The 18809-nt window shown below is 46.8% G+C and overlaps 1 protein-coding gene across 1 annotated transcript in view; it reads right to left on the minus strand.

The window, feature by feature from the left end:
- COL6A3 (collagen type VI alpha 3 chain) overlaps nucleotides 1–18809 on the minus strand; it is an 85059-nt gene that overhangs the window by 49288 nt on the left and 16962 nt on the right. The window contains exons 6-20 of the mRNA XM_023740847.1: nucleotides 16835–17407; nucleotides 14790–15392; nucleotides 13659–14264; nucleotides 11454–12068; nucleotides 9218–9817; nucleotides 7996–8333; nucleotides 6710–6788; nucleotides 5969–6114; nucleotides 3797–3889; nucleotides 2703–2756; nucleotides 1547–1618; nucleotides 809–835; nucleotides 656–700; nucleotides 486–539; nucleotides 3–20 (exon numbers count right to left, since the gene is read on the minus strand). Coding sequence (XP_023596615.1) covers nucleotides 3–20; nucleotides 486–539; nucleotides 656–700; nucleotides 809–835; nucleotides 1547–1618; nucleotides 2703–2756; nucleotides 3797–3889; nucleotides 5969–6114; nucleotides 6710–6788; nucleotides 7996–8333; nucleotides 9218–9817; nucleotides 11454–12068; nucleotides 13659–14264; nucleotides 14790–15392; nucleotides 16835–17407 — 3923 coding nt within the window. The remainder of the gene's footprint in view (nucleotides 1–2; nucleotides 21–485; nucleotides 540–655; nucleotides 701–808; nucleotides 836–1546; nucleotides 1619–2702; nucleotides 2757–3796; nucleotides 3890–5968; nucleotides 6115–6709; nucleotides 6789–7995; nucleotides 8334–9217; nucleotides 9818–11453; nucleotides 12069–13658; nucleotides 14265–14789; nucleotides 15393–16834; nucleotides 17408–18809) is intronic.

Here is an 18809-nt window from a genome sequence, read left to right on the forward strand (position 1 = left end):
CCTTTCGGTCCCTTGTCACCCTGGATAAAACACACACACACACAAGTGGAGGCAAAAGATGAGCTATGACTTCAAATTTTCATCTTGATCTTAAAAACACGCTTCTCAATTCATACATCTCAACAGAACAGTATTTGTCAGTCACTCACTGACCACGAAGGTAGAATCACTTACAAACATTTCTGATTCGTTCAGTAAATACACAAATACCTACTGGGGACCTACTCTGTACCAGACACCGGAGATTTATTATTTGTAATGAAACCAACTCAGTCCCTGCCCTGTAGTACGTATAATCTAAACAAGAAAATGGGACGTGTCAGAGCAGACACAGATATAGGGGATATCATGGACACACCTGGAGGGGAACCAAAGAAGACTGCCTGGGGGGAACAGGTTTATCATGTAAGAGTAAAGAAAATAAATACTCCCTAAAATAGAATGTTTGTTTTTCCGTAACAGCAACTCTATGGAAAGACACTTACCCTTCTTCCAGAATTTCCCTTCTCTCCAGAAGAACCTGGCAGCCCTTTGTCTCCCTGCCAAAGACAATGAGAGAATGTCATTCCCGGACTGGCTTCTAAAGAGGACTGAAGTGTTAGTTGCTACAATCTGGAGAGCCAAAGCATTTGAACTTAGAGGGTAAATCACTTACATCTTCACCGTCAAGGCCGTCCAGCCCGATTTCTCCTAATTCACCCTGTGAGGGAATACGACACACAAGTGAGGCTAGAAAGCTATCCGGCAAAGGAAGAATAAATACTGGGAACGTTTAAGTAAACAAACAAACAAAACCAAGTTTGAATACCTTCTCTCCTGGGAATCCACGAGAGCCCTGGAAGGCAAGGGGAAAGGGGAAAGCGTTAGCTCCGGTTCTGTGAGGCGGCTCACTCAGGGCTGAATAGGCAATGCTATCTCTGCCTCCCGCCTAGTTTGAAAGCCACAGTGTCTGAAAATCCAGTGGTAGAGACGCACCTGTTGGCATCTCCATCACGTGGCTGTTTATAAAGCTAGTTTGGCTAGAACCGAACACTTGGGGTGGGGGGGTCTCAGCTCCCTGGGCAAGAGGGGTGGGCCTTCAAAGCCAAGGAAAGGGCCTCCAAAGGCCGCTGAAGAGGAATTTCACAGACTTTGTAACTTTGTATCCTGCCGGCCCTTCCCTCCAGCACCTGCTCTCTTTCAGACATCAGCAACGGAAGGAGCCAGTCCAGTAGCCCTTGAATCCAAACCTTTCCCATCAAAGAACCTGCCAGCAAGACAGTCCTGCCTCCCGGCTCCTTGCCGCGGCCACAAGCCTTCTCTATCTCTGTCCCACTCTGTGCTCTGCACAGTCCCTGGCTGCTGTGTGTCTCCATGGGAAACGATTTCTCTGTTCTTACACCCCCCTCCAACTGCAGGCCAGCTCCTCCAGGGAGGCTGCTGGGCGCTGGCAACAGGGAACCCCAGGCCCTCCTCCCCCGAGGCCTCGGAGAGACCTGCTCCACTTCTGCGCACACCGCCAAGCCTGGGCCCCCACCCCAAAGGCAGCGTCACCCCCCCTTCACACCTTTATGCCCCGCTGGCCGGGGCAGCCCTGGAAACCTTGGGTGCCATTGACGCCGGGCGGGCCTCGTTCTCCCTGTCATAAGAGAAAAAAGGCATGTTGAAAGTTGGAGCTCCATGTCATGGTCTGTGCACTGAGAGTCTGTCCCTGAGAAGGCATGAGATAGAACGTGGATTTCACCGGGCCAGAGTGTGGACGGGCCGCCTGAGCCAGGTGGTGACTCTCCCCAGGAGAGTCAGGCTGCAGAGGCTCTTGTGCTGGGCCAGGATTTGAACCTGCATTCCCATCCCTGGAGAAAGCGGGATCTGGGTGGGGTATGAGCACCCAGGGTGAGTGGGGCCTGGACACTGGGCTTATGTGGGCACTGGACGCCCATGGAGAACCCAGCAGCCTGAGTGCCCCTCCCGGGCTCCCAGCTATGGCACAGGGCCGGGCCTTCTACCTACAATTCTCTGCCCTGGAGGGAAAGGGGTCTGGGTGGGGTGAGCAAGGGGCCTAGACACCGGGTTGGTGTGGACCCCCACGGAGAACCCAGGGGCTGACGGCCCCACCCTGGCCTCCCAGCTCCCCACCAGGTCCCAGCCCTGATACCAGCGCTGGCTGGCCCTGGTGACCTCACTGCTTCCCGAGAGCCCCTTTCTCCCCGTCCCAGGCTGGCCTTGTTCTAGTCTCTCAGGACCACCCTCCTGGGCCTCTCAGACCGGCGTCTGCTCAGGAACTGCCCCCCGAGGGCCCTGTTCCTGGAGCCTAACCCACCCTCAACGGGACCCCTTCACTACTGAGGACCCCATTCACCAAACCTCCCCCCACCCCCGGAGACTCCGCCTAAAGGATGCTCTGCCGGGAGCGCCTCACTCCGCAGAGACTCTGGACCGCCGCACTGGGTGGTCGTCTCTCCCGGAGACCGTGACTCCCTCCCTCCAAAGCTGAATCTGGGAAAGCCTGCACGTCCCACCCCCGCGGCTCTCACTTTGTCAGGTGATTGTACTATTTTCCACAATGCAGAAACCGCGGTACGGTTGTTAGGAAGTTCGAAATTAAGTCTCCTCCCAAGGGGCAAACCACTGAAAACTAAACCGATCGAGAGCCCCCCCACTTCACGCAGCTTGTGCGGAACCCGGAAGGAATAAACCGGAAGCCGCCCACAGCTCTCACTTACCGGCCCGCCCTCGTCTCCCGGGTAACCACGGTAGCCGTCTTCTCCGGAAATGCCCTGAAACAGAGTGAATTGGGTCCTTCGTTAACCCTGTGGTGTTCTTTGTTCCTTGGAAGCAAGATTGGCGAGACTACGTCTCACATACTTTGAACATGCTATCAGCAGGAATCAGTCCCTGGAGAAGGACATCATGCTTGGTAAAGCAGAGGGTCGTCGACAAAGAGGAAGACCCTCAATGAAACGGATTGACACAGTGGCTGCAACAATGGGCTCAAGCATAACAATGATAGCGAGGACTGTGTAGAACTGGGCAGTGTTTCATTCTGTTGTACGTGGGGTCGCTATAAGTTGGAACCAACTCAACAGCACCTAACGACAACAAGGTGCTCCCCATTCGTTTGGTAGAGCAGTGCTAAAAGTTACCACCTTTCATTGTTTCCTGGAACTTCAGTTTTTTCTACTCATTATGTCTGTGTAATTATTCTTTCTATCGGGATCTTTAAGGCTTGTGCTCTGCCAGGAAAGCCTGTTTCCTGCTAACTTAGAGGCAAATGGGAAGGGTCCCACTGACCATGTGAAGAGAGGTCACCAGTCAACGACGCCTGCTGGTTCTAACTTTACTTTGGAAAGAAGAACCAGCACGTTAAGGAAGATGCTCACGTCCACCCTCGGAAGGGGAGACTGTGACAATCGTTGGACCTTCCTAAGCCGTCTTTGGAATCCCTGGAGAGTGCAAACGGTTAATGCACACGGCTGCTAACTGAAAGGTTAGAAGTTTGAGTCTACCCACAGGCATCTCAGAAGAAAGGCCTGGTGATGTACTTCTGAAAAATCAGCCACTGAAAACCCTAAGGAGTACAGTTCTACTCTGGCATACATGGGGTCGCCATGAGTTGGGGTCAACTAGATGGCAACTGGTAAACCATCTTTATTGGTGGATCTGCACCTTGGATTTCTTGTTCTACAAAGCAGGAATATCTTTTCTTCTCCTTTGTCCATCACTGTGCCGTAATATCAGAGAAATTACCCAGCCAGAGTAATGCCGGGTTTCTGAAAGCTGGTCTCAGGCGTAAGGAAAGGGGGAGAAACTGCCTTACCTTCAGCCCGATGCTGCCGATGGGCCCCCGGTCTCCCCTTTGTCCAGAGCATTTGCAGGGGACTCCACAGCAAGCTTTCTCGGCAATGTTGTCCTAGCAAAATGAAAGGACAAAAAAATGTTCATGCCTCAGGAAATACCTAGAAAAAAAGCATGCGTATCCTGCGAAAGTCAAAATCTGATACAAGTGGCTTTTCACCGTGAGAGGAAACCACTTCTGACAGTATGAACTCAGCACTGGCTTAGCTGAAGGTCTGCCTCTTGGCAGGGGGCTGGCTGGGAGTGGGGGAGTTGCATGTCCTTTCTCAGAACCGTGGTCACAGTCACAGAATATGACGTCGGCCTCCAGGACAGCCGTGGGTGGGGGGCAGACAAGCACAGTCCTTGCCTCTTAGTCACACACACTCAGCTCTCGGTCACTAGTGCCTCTAACACCCATCAGACACTCAACATTCCCTTCCCATCCCAGCCCCTGATCGTACATGGAAAGTGCACACCCAGATATATTCCCATCTGCTAAACTCGTGATAAACTAGTCCACCACCCGTCTGTTGAACTCTGGTGGTTTGCACGTTGCTGTGATGCTGGAAACTATGCCATTGGTATTTCAAATATCAGCAGGGTCCCCCATGGTGGACAGGTTTCAGTGGAGCTTCCAGACTAAGACAGACTAGGAAGAAAGGCCTGGAGATCTATTTCTGAAAACTAGCCAGTGAAAACCTGATGCACCACAACAGAATATTGGCTGATATAGTACTGGCAGATGAGCCCCCTATATTGGAAGACACTCAACAATGGACTCAAACATACCAGTGACCATGAAGATGGCAGAGGACTGGGCAACATTTTGCTCTCCTGTGCATGGGGTTACCGTGAGCTGGAGCCAACTCAATGGCAAGTAACAGCAAACAGCGGTGGTCACATGCTTTCTCTCGCAATGAACTTCCTAGACTTTCACTTTCTCCCATGGCCCAGATTATTCATCTAATCACGCCCATCCACCCAATTACAAAATCCTAATTCCAGCCCTGGAAACAAGGGTCGGAAGGAGGGAAGGGCAGAGTCAGCCCATCCCATTCACGTAGCAGAGTCCACTGCCACTGCCACCAAGAACTCTCTGAGTCCTAAACTCAGCCTTACATTCCCCAACACCCATCCCTATCCCAAAGCCCTGGGCTCGAGCAAGCCCTTGCCTACCAAGGAGTTAGCATCTCCTTCTCAGTGAGGCCTGCAGCCCTGGTGGTACGGTGGTTAAGAGCTCGGCTGCCAACCAAAAGGTCAACAGTTCTAATCCACCAGCCGCTCCCTGGAAACCCGATGGGGTAGTTCTACTCTGTCCTATAGGGTTGCTGAGTTGGAATCGACTCCACGGCAATGGGTTTGGTTTACTCAGTGAGGATCAGGAAGCCAAAGGAAATGAGAGGAAAAGGAGGTAATGCAAGTACTTCTATATTCAAAAGTGGCTGCACTTCTCCTGAACTTTTTTTTCTTTTCATCATGGAAGTGTTCGGATGCTGTGCACACTGCTTCCTGCTTGGGGATGATCAGAAATCTTAGGAATGAAAATCCATTAAAAGGAGCAGCACTGGAAACCCTAGCCACTCATTTTCCAGCAATCTTACACCTCCACGTCCAAAATTCTCTCCTGTTATGGCAACAAGACACGTCCTGAGTGAATTAGGAGTCCCTGTGGGGTGCAAAGGTTATCACGCTCAGCTGCTAAGTTAAAGGTTGGAGTCCACCCAGAGGTGCCTCAGAAGAAACGCCTGGAGATCTACTTCCAAAAAATCAGCCACTGAAAATCCAATGGAATCCAGTGCTGCTCTGACATAGGTGGAATCACCATGAGTTGGAGTCGATTCAACGGCAACTGGTTCAAGAAAATTAAACGAATCAAGTTACCCACCCGCAATCCCTCCCCCGTTCACCTGATGATAACTATGAGGCAACTGAGATTCTCTAGTTCAGCCACCTCATTTTATGGTGGAGGAAAGTGAGGGCAAGGTCAGGTACCGATTCTCCCATGTTCATAGTTCTTTGATATTGTGGAACAAAATAGGTATAAACACATGGGTATATTCTAGTGACTGTGCTCTAACTGACTTGGCTATCTTGAAATGCCAAAATCCGAGGCATTTAAATCGATTTGTGTGTAAGGACAAGGAAGACTTACAAGTTGCTCTGCTAGTTCGTGATCCAAATCCAGCAGGTTCAGCCTCAGGGGCCTGTTGTACGTGAACCCTCGACCAAACTCCAGCTGCATCAGCCTCTCCAGGTTGATCACCCGTTCAAGGCCCACGAAGATCAGAGCTTGGACACCTGCCAGGAAAGACGTGTTTGATAAGGAGAGACGCTGCAACACCTTTCCACCTGAATTTCCTTTTTTTCTTTCCTTTTTTTTAGAAAAACTAACCATAAAATTGGGTCTTTGACATAAACATTTTTAATAGAACTAATCATCTCTTTAAAGAGTAGAACTACAGAAACGTTGGACTCCTCTGGGCAATAGTTTCAGACACACCAATAACTAAAAGTACTGGTATAAATGCAGCACTCGTGAAGTATAATTGTGCATATGTTCTCCACCTCTAGTCTCACATAACACACACGTGCCCTGGGAGGAACTGCAGTGCCATACCTCCAAAATAATAGTCTCATCTTCATTGCTCAAGAAAAGCAAGCTAATGAATAGAATGTTCTTGTAATAAGTGAGGAGCCCTGATGGTGTAGTGGTTGGGCGTTCTGCTGCTAACCAAGAGGTCAGCAGTTCGAATCCACCAGCCGCTCCTTGGAAACCCTATGGGGCAGTTCTACTCAGACCCGTAAGGTCGCTATGAGTCACACTCCCCAGCAAAGCAGCACACCGTTGCCTTGCCCGGGTTATTCCTTCTGTTTAGAACACCACCAAACCTACCGTCTTGTCGGAGTTCCTCGGACGCTCTCTGTAAAGCATCGACGTCCCCATCCGCCCCGTCAGTAAGATGAATGACCACCTAGAAAGAAAAGATGTGTCACACCCCAGCTCAAATGGAGAAGAAGCAGGGCAAACTATTATAAGGGAACTGAGAGACATCTAGTTCTAGCTGAGGAAACTGAAGGCCAAGGTCAAGTAATGCTTCTCCCATGTTCGTAGTTCTTTGATATTGTGGAATAAATGAGATATAAAACACATGGTTATATTTTAGTGCCTGCACCAATAATGACTATCAAAACAATTTATCTCATTCTATTATTTGTATTATGGAGCTTCTGGGAATCATATACTTATACATACATACATATATATATATATGGAGACCTGGTGGCGCAGTGGTTAAGAGCTCAGCTGCAACCAAAAGGTCAGCAGTTCAAATCCACTAACCACTCCTTGGAAACCCTATGGGGCAGTTCTACTCTGTCCTATAGGGTCGCTATGGGTCGGAATCGACTCGATGGCAACGGGTTTTATACACACACACACACACACACACATATATATAAAACCAAAATATATATAAGTATATACCTGTATGTGTATGTATGTATTCATATGTGTATGTATATGTATACATGTATATGTATGTAAGTATACATACATATATATATACACACACACATATATATATAGAAAGGAGCCCTGGTTGCCCAGTGGTTAAAGCATTCAGCTGCTAACCAAGAGGTTGGCAGTTCGAACATAACAGCCACTTTGCAGGAGAAAGATGTGGCAGTCTGCTTCTGTAAAGATTTACAGTCTTGGAAACCCTACGGGAGAGATCTACTCTGTCCTATAGGGTCACTATGAGTCAGAATCAACTCGATGGCAGTGGGTTTGGTTTTGATTTTGTTTTACATATATATACATATAGAGAGAGAGAGACAGAGAAAATCATAAGTAGAGAACATAGCTTATTTAATGCATAGGACTATAATTAAACATGAATTAATCACAAATTCAACTCAATCAAGCTTAATTACTGATTCCTAGGATTTTTTTTAATACTTTAAGTTGAACCACCAAAATGAGGAAGACATTACATTTCAGGCCATGATGATCAGTTAATAAGTAAAGGACTTTTGCATATACATGTTAGCAACCCAGTCAGTCATGAAGAGTGTGTATAAGATTGGGCGAGGATCTTCTAGACACCAGGTATTCCTCCCACCAGTAAAAACCCAGAAAATGCACAGGAAGCATCTGAACAAGGGGGAGCTCCTGCTCACCTTCACACTGTCCGGGGAGGACTGCCTGAATGTGTTCTGATAGACCTTCAGCGTGTCTGCAGTGAGGATGTAGGGGTGCTGGTTGCGCATGTTTTGGAACTTCTCGAACATCTCTGGCTGGTACTCATCAAAGGCAAAGGCCTCCACTGGCCCCGAGGGCGTGTTGGCCACCACAGACACTCGCACAGTGGGCGCCTGGTTGCCAGTACAGCTGATCCTTTGCATCTGACTGATTCTATTCAAGATGGCGTCCACCTTGGACTCGAGTCCCTTCTGGGTCACGAATACATTCTGATCACTCGAACCATCAAATCCCAGAATCACATCCATATTACAGGCTGAAAAGGAGAAACGCAAGCAATGAGCTCCAAGTCAGGGCTACAGAGACAAGCACCACTTATACCCATGACCAGCACAACCCAGGATATGGACCAGGGTGTGCTGTTCATGGATGAAATGGAATCTTCTACATATGAGCTTTGAGAAGCAGTTAGATCTGCCTCTCTCATGGGGAAAAACGATGTCAACCATTAGGAAACAAAACTGTAGGCCATTTTAATACAAGTTTGCTTTTTGGTGATGTTGATCAATGTTGGTGTGACAATCTTCAGTAGGTTTTTAGCTGAAGCCCAAGTTTGTGATTGAAATTAAACACACTTGAGAATTCAAATACTCTGGTCTCAAGCAATTGATCCAATAAACCAATAAACAAAAGTAGGGATCAGTAAGTCTGAATCATTTCTGGGATCTAAGGATAGGATAAAAAGAGTAAATCTTCTAAGGACAAGAAAAGATAGACTTCCGCTCTTATCCTGGAAGAAAGTACTACAATAGCAGCTGGGACTTTCAACCTTAAACCTCAAACCAAAATTTTCCCCAAAAGTCTGCTTTGAACCAAATAACAGTTTAGCTTAATTAGTAAAGTATGTCCGCCTTGAGCATTGAGCTCTTTCAAAGATTTGTCTATGTGAGCTCAAATTGACAAGAGCAACTCAAAAGGTTAGATGAGCTTAGAGAGCAGGGAGCTTATGTGAATGGTGGTGGAGTAAATTGGAAAAGGACAGCAAGAATGGTTACACAACTTGAAGCATGTAAGCAAGGTCACTGAATTGTACATGTCGAATTTGTGAGATGACAGACCCTTTGCTGTGTATAGTTTCACCAAATAAATCATTTCTTTTTAAAAGGACAGGATTGAAAACAGGCACAAAATGGGGGTTACCTTTGGAGACATCAGGTACACCAGGACATAAGGTTTCATGCATTGCATCGTGCAACGTTTCCAGAACTTGCTCTCTCAGGTCTGACAGCTCCTGCACGTTCCCCACTCGAAACGCCGTGGCACTGTTAGACGCTATCTTCCCAACCTCCTCTGAGTCAATGTTCCTCACACCCACCGCAAACACCTTGACTCCTCTCTGGGTGAGCACTTGACTCGCCTCCTGAGCGTCCTCCACTGACTTCCCTCCCATGATCACAAACGCAATCTGTGGGACTCTCTGGTCCAGGCGGCTGCCCGCCTCAGGCACGAAGTGGTTCAGCCGCAGGTGCTCTATGCCCACCTTGGTGTTGGCGTGTCGCCCCCCTTTGTAGACCACTTTGTTGATGGCGTCGATAATCTGCTCCTTTGTGGAAAAGTCCTTCAGGAAGAACTCGTCCGTGGGGTCAGAGTTGTACTGGACTAACCCCACCTGGATGGAGTCACCCTCTTCATAAACTGTGTCCACAATATAAGACACGAAACGGAGCACTTCCTGGAAATTGTCCCTCTGGAAATTGATGGAACCATCCAACAGGAACACGACGTCTGCTTTCTTTTTGTCTAAACATGATTAAAATGGAAATCAGGAGAAATGCAGTTTACACATCAGAACATGAATATCCCTTTGCCGTCGAGTTGATTCTGACTCATAGTGACCCTACAGGACAGAGTAGAACAGCCCCATAGGGTTTCCAAGGAGCAGCTGGTGGATTCAAACTGCCAACCTTTTGGTTAGCAGCCAGTCTCTTAACCACTGCGCCACCAGAGCTCCTGCAAGAGGTAAATTAAACTAATGAAAACGAGGCAGTCCTGTAAGTTATTGACATGAAAATCTTCCCTCTATCCCATGCCTTTCTAGTTCTTGAATTCACAGCCCTTATCAAAAAGCTCTATAAAGGTGTATTGAGGGTGAATCGCAGACTCATTGACTTTCAGCATTAGACGGAATCTTTGAAGTCAGCCCTGATGAGCATGACCCTGAGATCAGCCTATGCCCGAAAAATTATTCTAACACCAAGGCAGTACATGGTAATTCATCTAAACGAAAAGGGAAGGAAACATGAGATCTCAGTGAAACTGAGCCCCAGTTATTCCTGGCAGAGTGACAGTATCCCAGGAATTCAATAGGGACCTGGATTCAATGGTCGATGATCTTGAGAGTTTCAGGGAATGTCACTATACCCTTTCCTTCTGTCAAACATAAGTGATGGTCTCCAGCCAGAAAGAGGGGAGATGTGCCAGAGGCATGACACGAAAGGCTGGAGGAGCAGGTGGGAAAATGAGAAGAGGACCCCATGAATCTTTGGAGGAATAAGTACCAGTGTGCTGAAAGCCTTGTGACAGCCTTCTGGAAATCAATGGCATACGGGACTGATTTCCTAACTATAATCATGCAATTGAGGCTGGAGCAGAGAGGAGGGGAGATCAGATGATGGTGTAAGAAGGGTCATAACTAAGATGGAGAGAGGCAGTGAAAAGGCTAAACAGGAATACAGAGTACAGCTCCTCCCTGGGAAACCAACCCTAATCATTTGGTTTGGATGTTGCATGGCCAATATCCAGAGGAAGATCAAGAAGAGATGATGGTAAAGAAGAGATGTGGGCTGGGGGAGGAATTCGATTTGCTCCTAGCAACCCCAAAGGTTAAAACCAGGGACATGGGTGGAAGCTTTAGGTGGACAATCCCCCTAGGGAGTTCCTTCTTGATGGTCAGTCCTGTCCAAGAAGGAGGGGTGCCTGGCTGTGGTGGATGTCCCACCACTGGGCATAGGTTGACCTCAAGGTCATGCTCATCAGGGCATGGGGTGGCTGACTTCAAAGATTCTGTCCAGTACTGAAAACCAGTGAGTCTCTGATTAACCCTCAATATACATTTATAGAGCTTTTCCATAAGGCTGCAATTAACCTCAGAAGTGATGAAAAAATCAATGACCACACACTTTGTGGGGTATGGTCCCTTCTACAATTTCAACTGGATTATATTTCCAGCATTTGATTTCTAATATCTGCAAAAACAACCCTGAAAGAATACAAATATTAAAATGAATGCTAATTATTAATTATCAGATATTAATTAAACTGATATTTGATTTAAATTTTAATTTAATTAAATTAATCTTTAACTTAAAATAATCTTTTCAATTACCCTAAAAAAATGGATACCACAATCTGCAGTCACAGACCACACAGCTCATACCTGGCGGTGGGGGTGAAGGTAGGTCCACTCCCGAAGGTGCAGGGGTGGCCCCGGAGGGTCCAAATGAGTTTATGACCCTGTCTTCTATGCTGGGAAGCTCTCTAAACTCTTGCACAGTGAAGACCAGTCTGGGGTTGTTGGTGATGGTCTGCAGCTCAGCTCGGTCGATGTTTCGGTCTCCCACCCCTAAGCTCACAATCCCAGAGGAGCTTATCACCCGTGAAAATCTGGACACGTCATCCTGGGATTTTCCACCAAGGAACAGGACGAGGTGTTGAGGCACACCATCTTCTATCCTGCTTCCGGCCGACTTCACGAAGAGATTTCTGGCCACAAATTCCAGGGCTTTGCCAGTATTCAGCGGAGATCCTCCTTTGAACCTTAGGCGACGTATGGCGTCAAGCACCGCAGCCTGGGATTTATGGGTTTTCAGGTAGAACTCGGGGAAGACATCATTGCTAAACTGCACCAGACCAATTCTCACTTTATTGGGGCCAATGTTGAGTCTTCGAACAATCCTGATAACAAAGTCTCGAATATGTGCAATGCCGTCCGTCTTAACACCATCAGAACTATCAATTAGAAAGACGATGTCTGCAGCGTCACTCTCAACAGCTGAGGATAAAAGAGAAAAAAAGAGGAAATATAGTACATGACTCGCCCTCATCTGCTCTTATCTCTGCATTTTGCATTATATTCTGGACACTGCATTATATTGCACCATAATATCAATAAATGTTAAAATTATATCTTAATATGGGTGTATTATTTATCTCTTGGGCTTCTTAAAATTCATCATTAAAAATTGGACCTTTTTCACCAACACAATTTCCACTGCTTGAAATCGTTTAAGTCCTCCAAAACTTTCTCTTTGTGAGTTTATTTTAATTTTGACTTTGTGGTCTGAGTTACCACAAATTTAAAAAAAAGTAAGCAGCATTTAGAAACAAGTCCTGTATTACAGTAATATATGGAATCAGGAACTGTAACTACTGGAAGAGGTCGAGACCACTTGGAGCAACATCTTTGTTCTACAAAAGAGAGAGGCAGGTGAGGCCAAAGGAGCCTGAGTGACTTGTCCAAGACTACCACTTGGCTAGTGGCACCCGAATGTCCAACCTCTGGCCCAACATGCCATGCCATCTCCCCAGCCTTCACTGCCACCCTGTCCCAGCCCATCAGGGGCAGGGTACTCACAGTACAATACTACACGCACCAATCACGATAAAGCGTCCCAGGTATTTGTTTCATAGTATTTCTTTTCGCTCACTTACCTCTAGTATTTATACAAAGATTTTATTTTCATTATTACCTCCCCCATTTTCTTTACATGAATCCATTTTAAACCATAAAATTAACGCTGAAGTCGTGGGTAAGATAAGCTCCTGTTTTCCTACTAGCTAGAATTCGAGGTACTTCTTGGACGCCATTTTATCGGACTACTCATATGTTGCCACTCAACAAATTCCAATCTGTCTTGTCTCCTAAATCACTGGGCTATTTATAGTGGAAATGCAGCACAGCAAAAGCTTAGTAGGCCACATCACTGAGAAAGAGAAAAGCAGCCCCTGCCATCTGGGAGCTGGCCCGGTGCACCGAGGCAGACATTGGGGTTCTCCTGTTCAACAGAAACGTTTTCACATCAACAAGGCCACTCTGTGACCACGATTGACCAAGATAAAAACGAGACCACTTTGTAACCCTATCTAAACACAGACCCAAAGAACATTGTCCAAACCACAAAAATAACTAAACACTACCCTGTCCTGGCTAATATGAATGACCACTGCTTCTTCACCAATTAGAGCTTTAACCTTGCTCTAAACTTTCCCCCTTTTGGATTAGATTTATTAACGTAACGAATCAGAGAATTATCTCTGCTTCTTGACAGCATCCAATCCAGGGCAAAGTCTCATTTCCTTAAACCTTCCCAAAATCACCTACCACAAGCCCCAAACCTAACTTAAGTCCTTTATAACATTCTCTTACTGAGAAAACTTATGGTTCATCATGGCGCACGTTCTCCCAACCTGTTCAACCATGGATGTGTTCCGATGGTTTTTGGCTGGAAAGCATTGACCATATAAAGGGGAAGGAGCACCACCAGGTATCCCTTTATTTTAATTTAACTTATCACGACTACCATAATCCTTGAGACTGTTATTTTTTATACCAAAAGCACTCAGAGAAAAAAGCAAATCTTACCTGGAGAAGGATAGCGCGTGCTGGCCAGGATACGTTGAATTTGCTCTGAAGTTAGGGTCGTGATGGGAGTCAGCAATTTCTGCTCCAGGCTGGGCAGCTCCCTGAAGGTGCTCACGGAGAACGCATACTCAGGGCTAAGAGAGATCTTAACCAGCTCCTCCTGGTCTACATTCCTTGCGATGGCAAAAGGCGCCACCCCAAATTGCTTGAGCTCTGCTGCCGGGTCATCCACCTTGTCGTCAGACTTCTTGGATAAGATGAGGACCAGGAACTGAGGGACCCCCTCTTCGATGCGGCTTCCCAGTGGCCTCTTGAAGATGTTCTTTGACACATACTCCAGGGCCCCCCCGGTGTTGACTTGTCTGCCACCCTTAGGCCTGAGCTGCCTCACGGCATTCTGCACCTCATCCTTGCTCGAGTGGGCATTCAGCGGAAACTCCACCTTGGAGTCCTCGCTGAACTGGATAACTGCAACCCTGGTGGTGTCAAAGCCCACATCCAGGTCGTCCACCAGCCTTTCGATGAGCGTGCGGATGTACTGAAACTCAGGCCCAGCACTCTGGGACCCATCAATGAGGAAGACCACATCCTTCTTGCTGCCAATACCTGTGAATCAAACGTTACCATGGGTTTCGCCTTCGCTGACACGAAATTCTTAGCATTAATGGACCACCTTCCAGTTTGTCACAGTGTCACCACCTGACAGGCAAGCGGTCCTAGTAACAACTATTATATGCAAAATGTCAGTCAAAAGAGTGAAAGCAGAGTGAGCCCTGGACATCTCAAAGAGTGCCAGTGGTCAGACTCCAATGGTTGGAGCCCATGTCCCTTCAGACATCTATACACAACCCTTTATGTAGAGTTAGGGAGTTGGAATTATGAGCTAAGTATATGCTACTCTTTTAGACTTTAATTCGGCCAAACACACAAATCTTAGCCTCCCTCCAAGCCTCTGCCATTTCCAGCCACCAAGACCAAATAAGGCACATGGTTCCTAATTTTTCACGTAACTCTGCTTTTCATCCGTATGACAGAGGAAACAAAATTGAGAACCATTTGTAGCCCATCATCCAAACAAGTAGAAGCCCAGATGATTACAAGGACCAAGGAAAAAAAGAACTACTTCTTTACCTGGACTCGGCTGGAGAACAGGCCGCAGCCTGTCCAGCTCTTCACGGTTGAGCTGGATCACTCTCTCAGAGATGACTTGGTTGACACTTGCCAGTTGCTGGAAGGTGGGGATGGCCACAGCAAATTCCGGGATGAGGGAGATGGTCTGCATCTCTGAGATGTCGGCGTTCCCGATGCCAATGCCAATGGGCACCGCCCCTCCCCTCTTGAGGACCGCTGAGGGGCCCTGTATGTCATCCCCAGACCTGTCAGCCGTGAGGACAATCAGAAGCTGGGGGACACCTTCTGCAATCCTGCTGCCCGCAGAGCTAATGAGGATATTCCTCAAGACAAACTCCAGGGCGGCCCCAGTGTTGGGAGTCGGCCCCCCCAGAAGGGTCAGCCTACGTATGGCATTGACGACACTCTGCTGGTCCGTGTATGAATTCAGGTAGAACTCGGGCCTGGTCCGGTCACTGTACTGCACCACTGCCACACGGACCCGGTCCTGGCCCACGTCCAGGTTCTCCACCAGTCTCTGGACAAACTCTTTCAAGAGGGGGAAACCACTCCTGACACCCTCAGAGCCGTCAATCAGAAAGACCACATCCTTTCCGCCTGAAACTGAGATGAGGACCTTGATGAGTCACACAGGACAGAAGAGTGACAATTGCATACCAAGTGGTCATCTGAACAATGGCCCCAGAGAGGGAAGGATGGAAGCGGAGGTCAGAGAGGAGAGAAGATGCTACACTACTGGATTTGAGGATTCAGGATGAGGCCACAAGCCAAGGAACTCAAGTGACCTCAAGAAACTGGAAAAGGCAAGGAAAGGGCTTCTCCCCTGCGGCCTCCAGAAAAAACACAAGCCTGCTAACACCTCAATTTCAGCCTGGTAAGGCAGATTTTGGGCTTCTGTCCTCCAGAACTGTAAGATAATAAATTCATGTTTGTGTAAGCCATGAAGTTTGTGGTCTTTTGTTACAGCAACAATAGGAAACTGATACACCAATATCTAGCCCTTTCCTTTCAGAACTTTCCAATGCTTGAATAGTATTTTTTATTAATCTTCAACACAGTGTGCTCAAGAAAAAAAATTTTTTTTTTTTTTGATGGGGAGAGATACTGGATGGCAGAGCCAACACAGCCATTATTATTTCATAGACGGGACAGCGAGGTTTCAAGTGATCTGCTGCAAGTCACAAGTGAATCAGTGGGGAAAAATGTAACCCAGATCTCTGGGTTACAATCCAAAACCAAGTGAACTTGCCCAGCAGTCAACAGAAATTCTCTAGCTGCTCAGTTTTTAACCAAAAGGATGATATGCAAAGTTAAGTATTCTTTCTACGGCATTTTTATCCCCATACAAAAAGTCGTTAAACAAAAAATCATGGTAATATACACTGTCAAATTAAAAATTTTAACACAGTGTTTGTGATGGGAACTTCCCTGTTCCCCTAATGCTTTCTAATGTTAACAAGTATAGTAAAGGAATTAAACACACTGCGTGGGAATCATCACTGGGAATTGATACCCACTTAAAATAAAGACACTGGGGGTTATGAAGACTGTTTTAGCTATAACGGAACCATCATGTACGCTTTTATTATGCATACAGTGAAAGCTGTGTTTTGAAAAGGAGGATTTTTAGCCACCGATACATCTAAATCTTTTTAATATGTCTTATAAAATATTCTGATGTCCTTTAAAATAATCATCCTAATTCTCCTATCTTACCCTAGGGATTAGCAAGAGAGTCAAAAACCAAAATAGATTTTTTTAAAAAACCATTGCAAGCAAGTGGATTCTGACTCATGGCGGCTCCATGTGTTACAGAGTAGAACTGCTCCAAAGGGTTTTCTTGGCTGTGATCTTCAATGAAGCAGATCATCAGACAGCCAAAGCCGGGGGAAGAAAACAGCTCAAATGCTACAGTTTCTGCAGAAATAACATATTAAATCTCTGCCTTCCATGTAAACCCATAGAGGGCTTCTTCTATCTGAGGACTCGGAGCCAGCAGCCTACCCCAACACATGCACTGGAGAACTGGGCTGCAGAAGCCATACCTGGTGCTGGCGCCCCATTGTGCACTGTCTTTATGAGGTTCACGATCTGGGGCTGGAGCTCTCCAATCTTGGGAAGTGATTCGGCAACCAGAATGAACGCAGGAGACGGCACGAGCTGCCCTAACTCTGCAGGGTCTGCGTTCTTGGCTTGGATGATGAAAGGCACCACGGGGCTCTGTCTCAGGTTATTGGCGGGCCCATCCAAGCGGTCGCTTGACCTCCCGGCCACCAATAGCACCAGGAACTGGGGAACTTTGTCCTCGATCCGGCTCCCAGCAGACTTCACAAAGATGTGTTGCTGTGCATAATCTAGGGCGTAGCCCAGGTTGAGGGCTTTGCCTGTCTTGATCTTCATCCTCTTCACTAGGTTCAGGATTTCAGGCTTATTCTGGTGCTCATTGAAACGGGACTCCACCCTGACATCATCACTGTACTGAGCCACCGCAATCCGAGTCCCATCAGGCTTCACGTCCAGCTCATCGATGATCTTATGGAGGAAGTCACGGACAACTGGGAACTGGCCCACAAGATTGGCTGAGCCGTCAAAGAGGAACAGGATGTCCCGCTTGCTCTCTACAACAAAAGTGGATGAGGGCATAATGAAAGAAGAGGGATTAGTAGGCACCCAACCAGCTTCAGCCCAGCACCACCTGCACTTGATAATGGGTGTTTACAAAATACATCTGACGACCACTGTACCAGCAAGAGGAAAGAGAACCCCACCAGCTGTCACTCAAAGGTCCATTTCAAAGCAGTGTATGTTTGCAAAGCAATAGGACGACTAGCTCTGTCTATCCGATCTGGCGCCACACTTCATCAACAAAGCAAGCCAACGAAAGCAACCCACAGGGCTCTGTTCACGCACTAGGTGGTAACTGCACTAGGAGAACAGACAGCATTTCAAATTGTTACAAATAAAACTTTTGAAAACGTGACCCTCATCATACCTGTGCTAGACATTTGACCTCCATGTCTAAAGACTGATATGTGTTAAGCACCCAAGCATAACTGAATGGCCATGTGTCTGCTCTAATTGGATTATCTTTTTATTAAATGTGAGTTTATGGATCAGAACCCAAAATAGTGCCTGCCATTGCTCTGCAGGCTAGGTCCTGTCTCAGTGTTTGTCACTCTACGGTAACAAGATGACAGAAAACACGAGCGGTAGCCCACAGAAGGCTCCCCAGGGCAATGTGATCATTATCTTCAGTTCACAGAGTTCTCAGAACTACTGTGATTGGGTTTCAGTTGGCTCAATCTTGCTACCCATCTTTGTGACATCAGGGTTGGTAGACCTAATGCTTCATGTCTCTCTGCCCCATTAATTTTGAAAAAAAAAAAAAAAAAATCTAAGCTTCTTTTGGAAACCATTTTACTATTGCATAAAGATACAGCCTTTGTTGGGCTTATAACAAATAACTTGCTAGATACAGTGGATCTTGAACATAAAAATATAATATAAAGAAAATAATTTAAATGTTTAAATGGCCACAGTGCATACTCATGTATGAAAGGGAAGCTCGCTCTCTCTCTTTCTCATTTCCATCATATCCCTCTGAATTTGAACTCCAGAATCTTGACAGGCACTGGAGCCAAAAAAAAAGTTTCTGTATAAAGAGTGGGACAACGTGGCAAAACATAAGCTGAACCTGATATATTTGCTTTCATCAATGAACACCCTAAAAAGTGTTCTAGAGAAAACCAAACCCATTGCCATCAAGTCTATTCTGACTGACAGCGACCCTACAGGACAGACTAGAGCTGCTCCATTGGGTTTTCCAAGGCTGTAGGCTTTACGGAAGCAGACTGCCACATCTCTCTCCCCAACAGCAGCTGGTGGATTCGAACTGCCAACCTCTGGTTCTAAAGACAGAGAATCCCAACTTGCTGGTACAGTGTCTCACACACCCATTCAAAGGATTTACTACACTCTCGGCTTCAGATTGGCCAACTGTCCTCCAGGGAGACACGGAAC

Source organism: Trichechus manatus, unplaced genomic scaffold (genome assembly GCF_000243295.1).
Source record: "Trichechus manatus latirostris isolate Lorelei unplaced genomic scaffold, TriManLat1.0 scaffold00165, whole genome shotgun sequence".
In the NCBI taxonomy this organism is placed as follows: domain Eukaryota; kingdom Metazoa; phylum Chordata; class Mammalia; order Sirenia; family Trichechidae; genus Trichechus; species Trichechus manatus.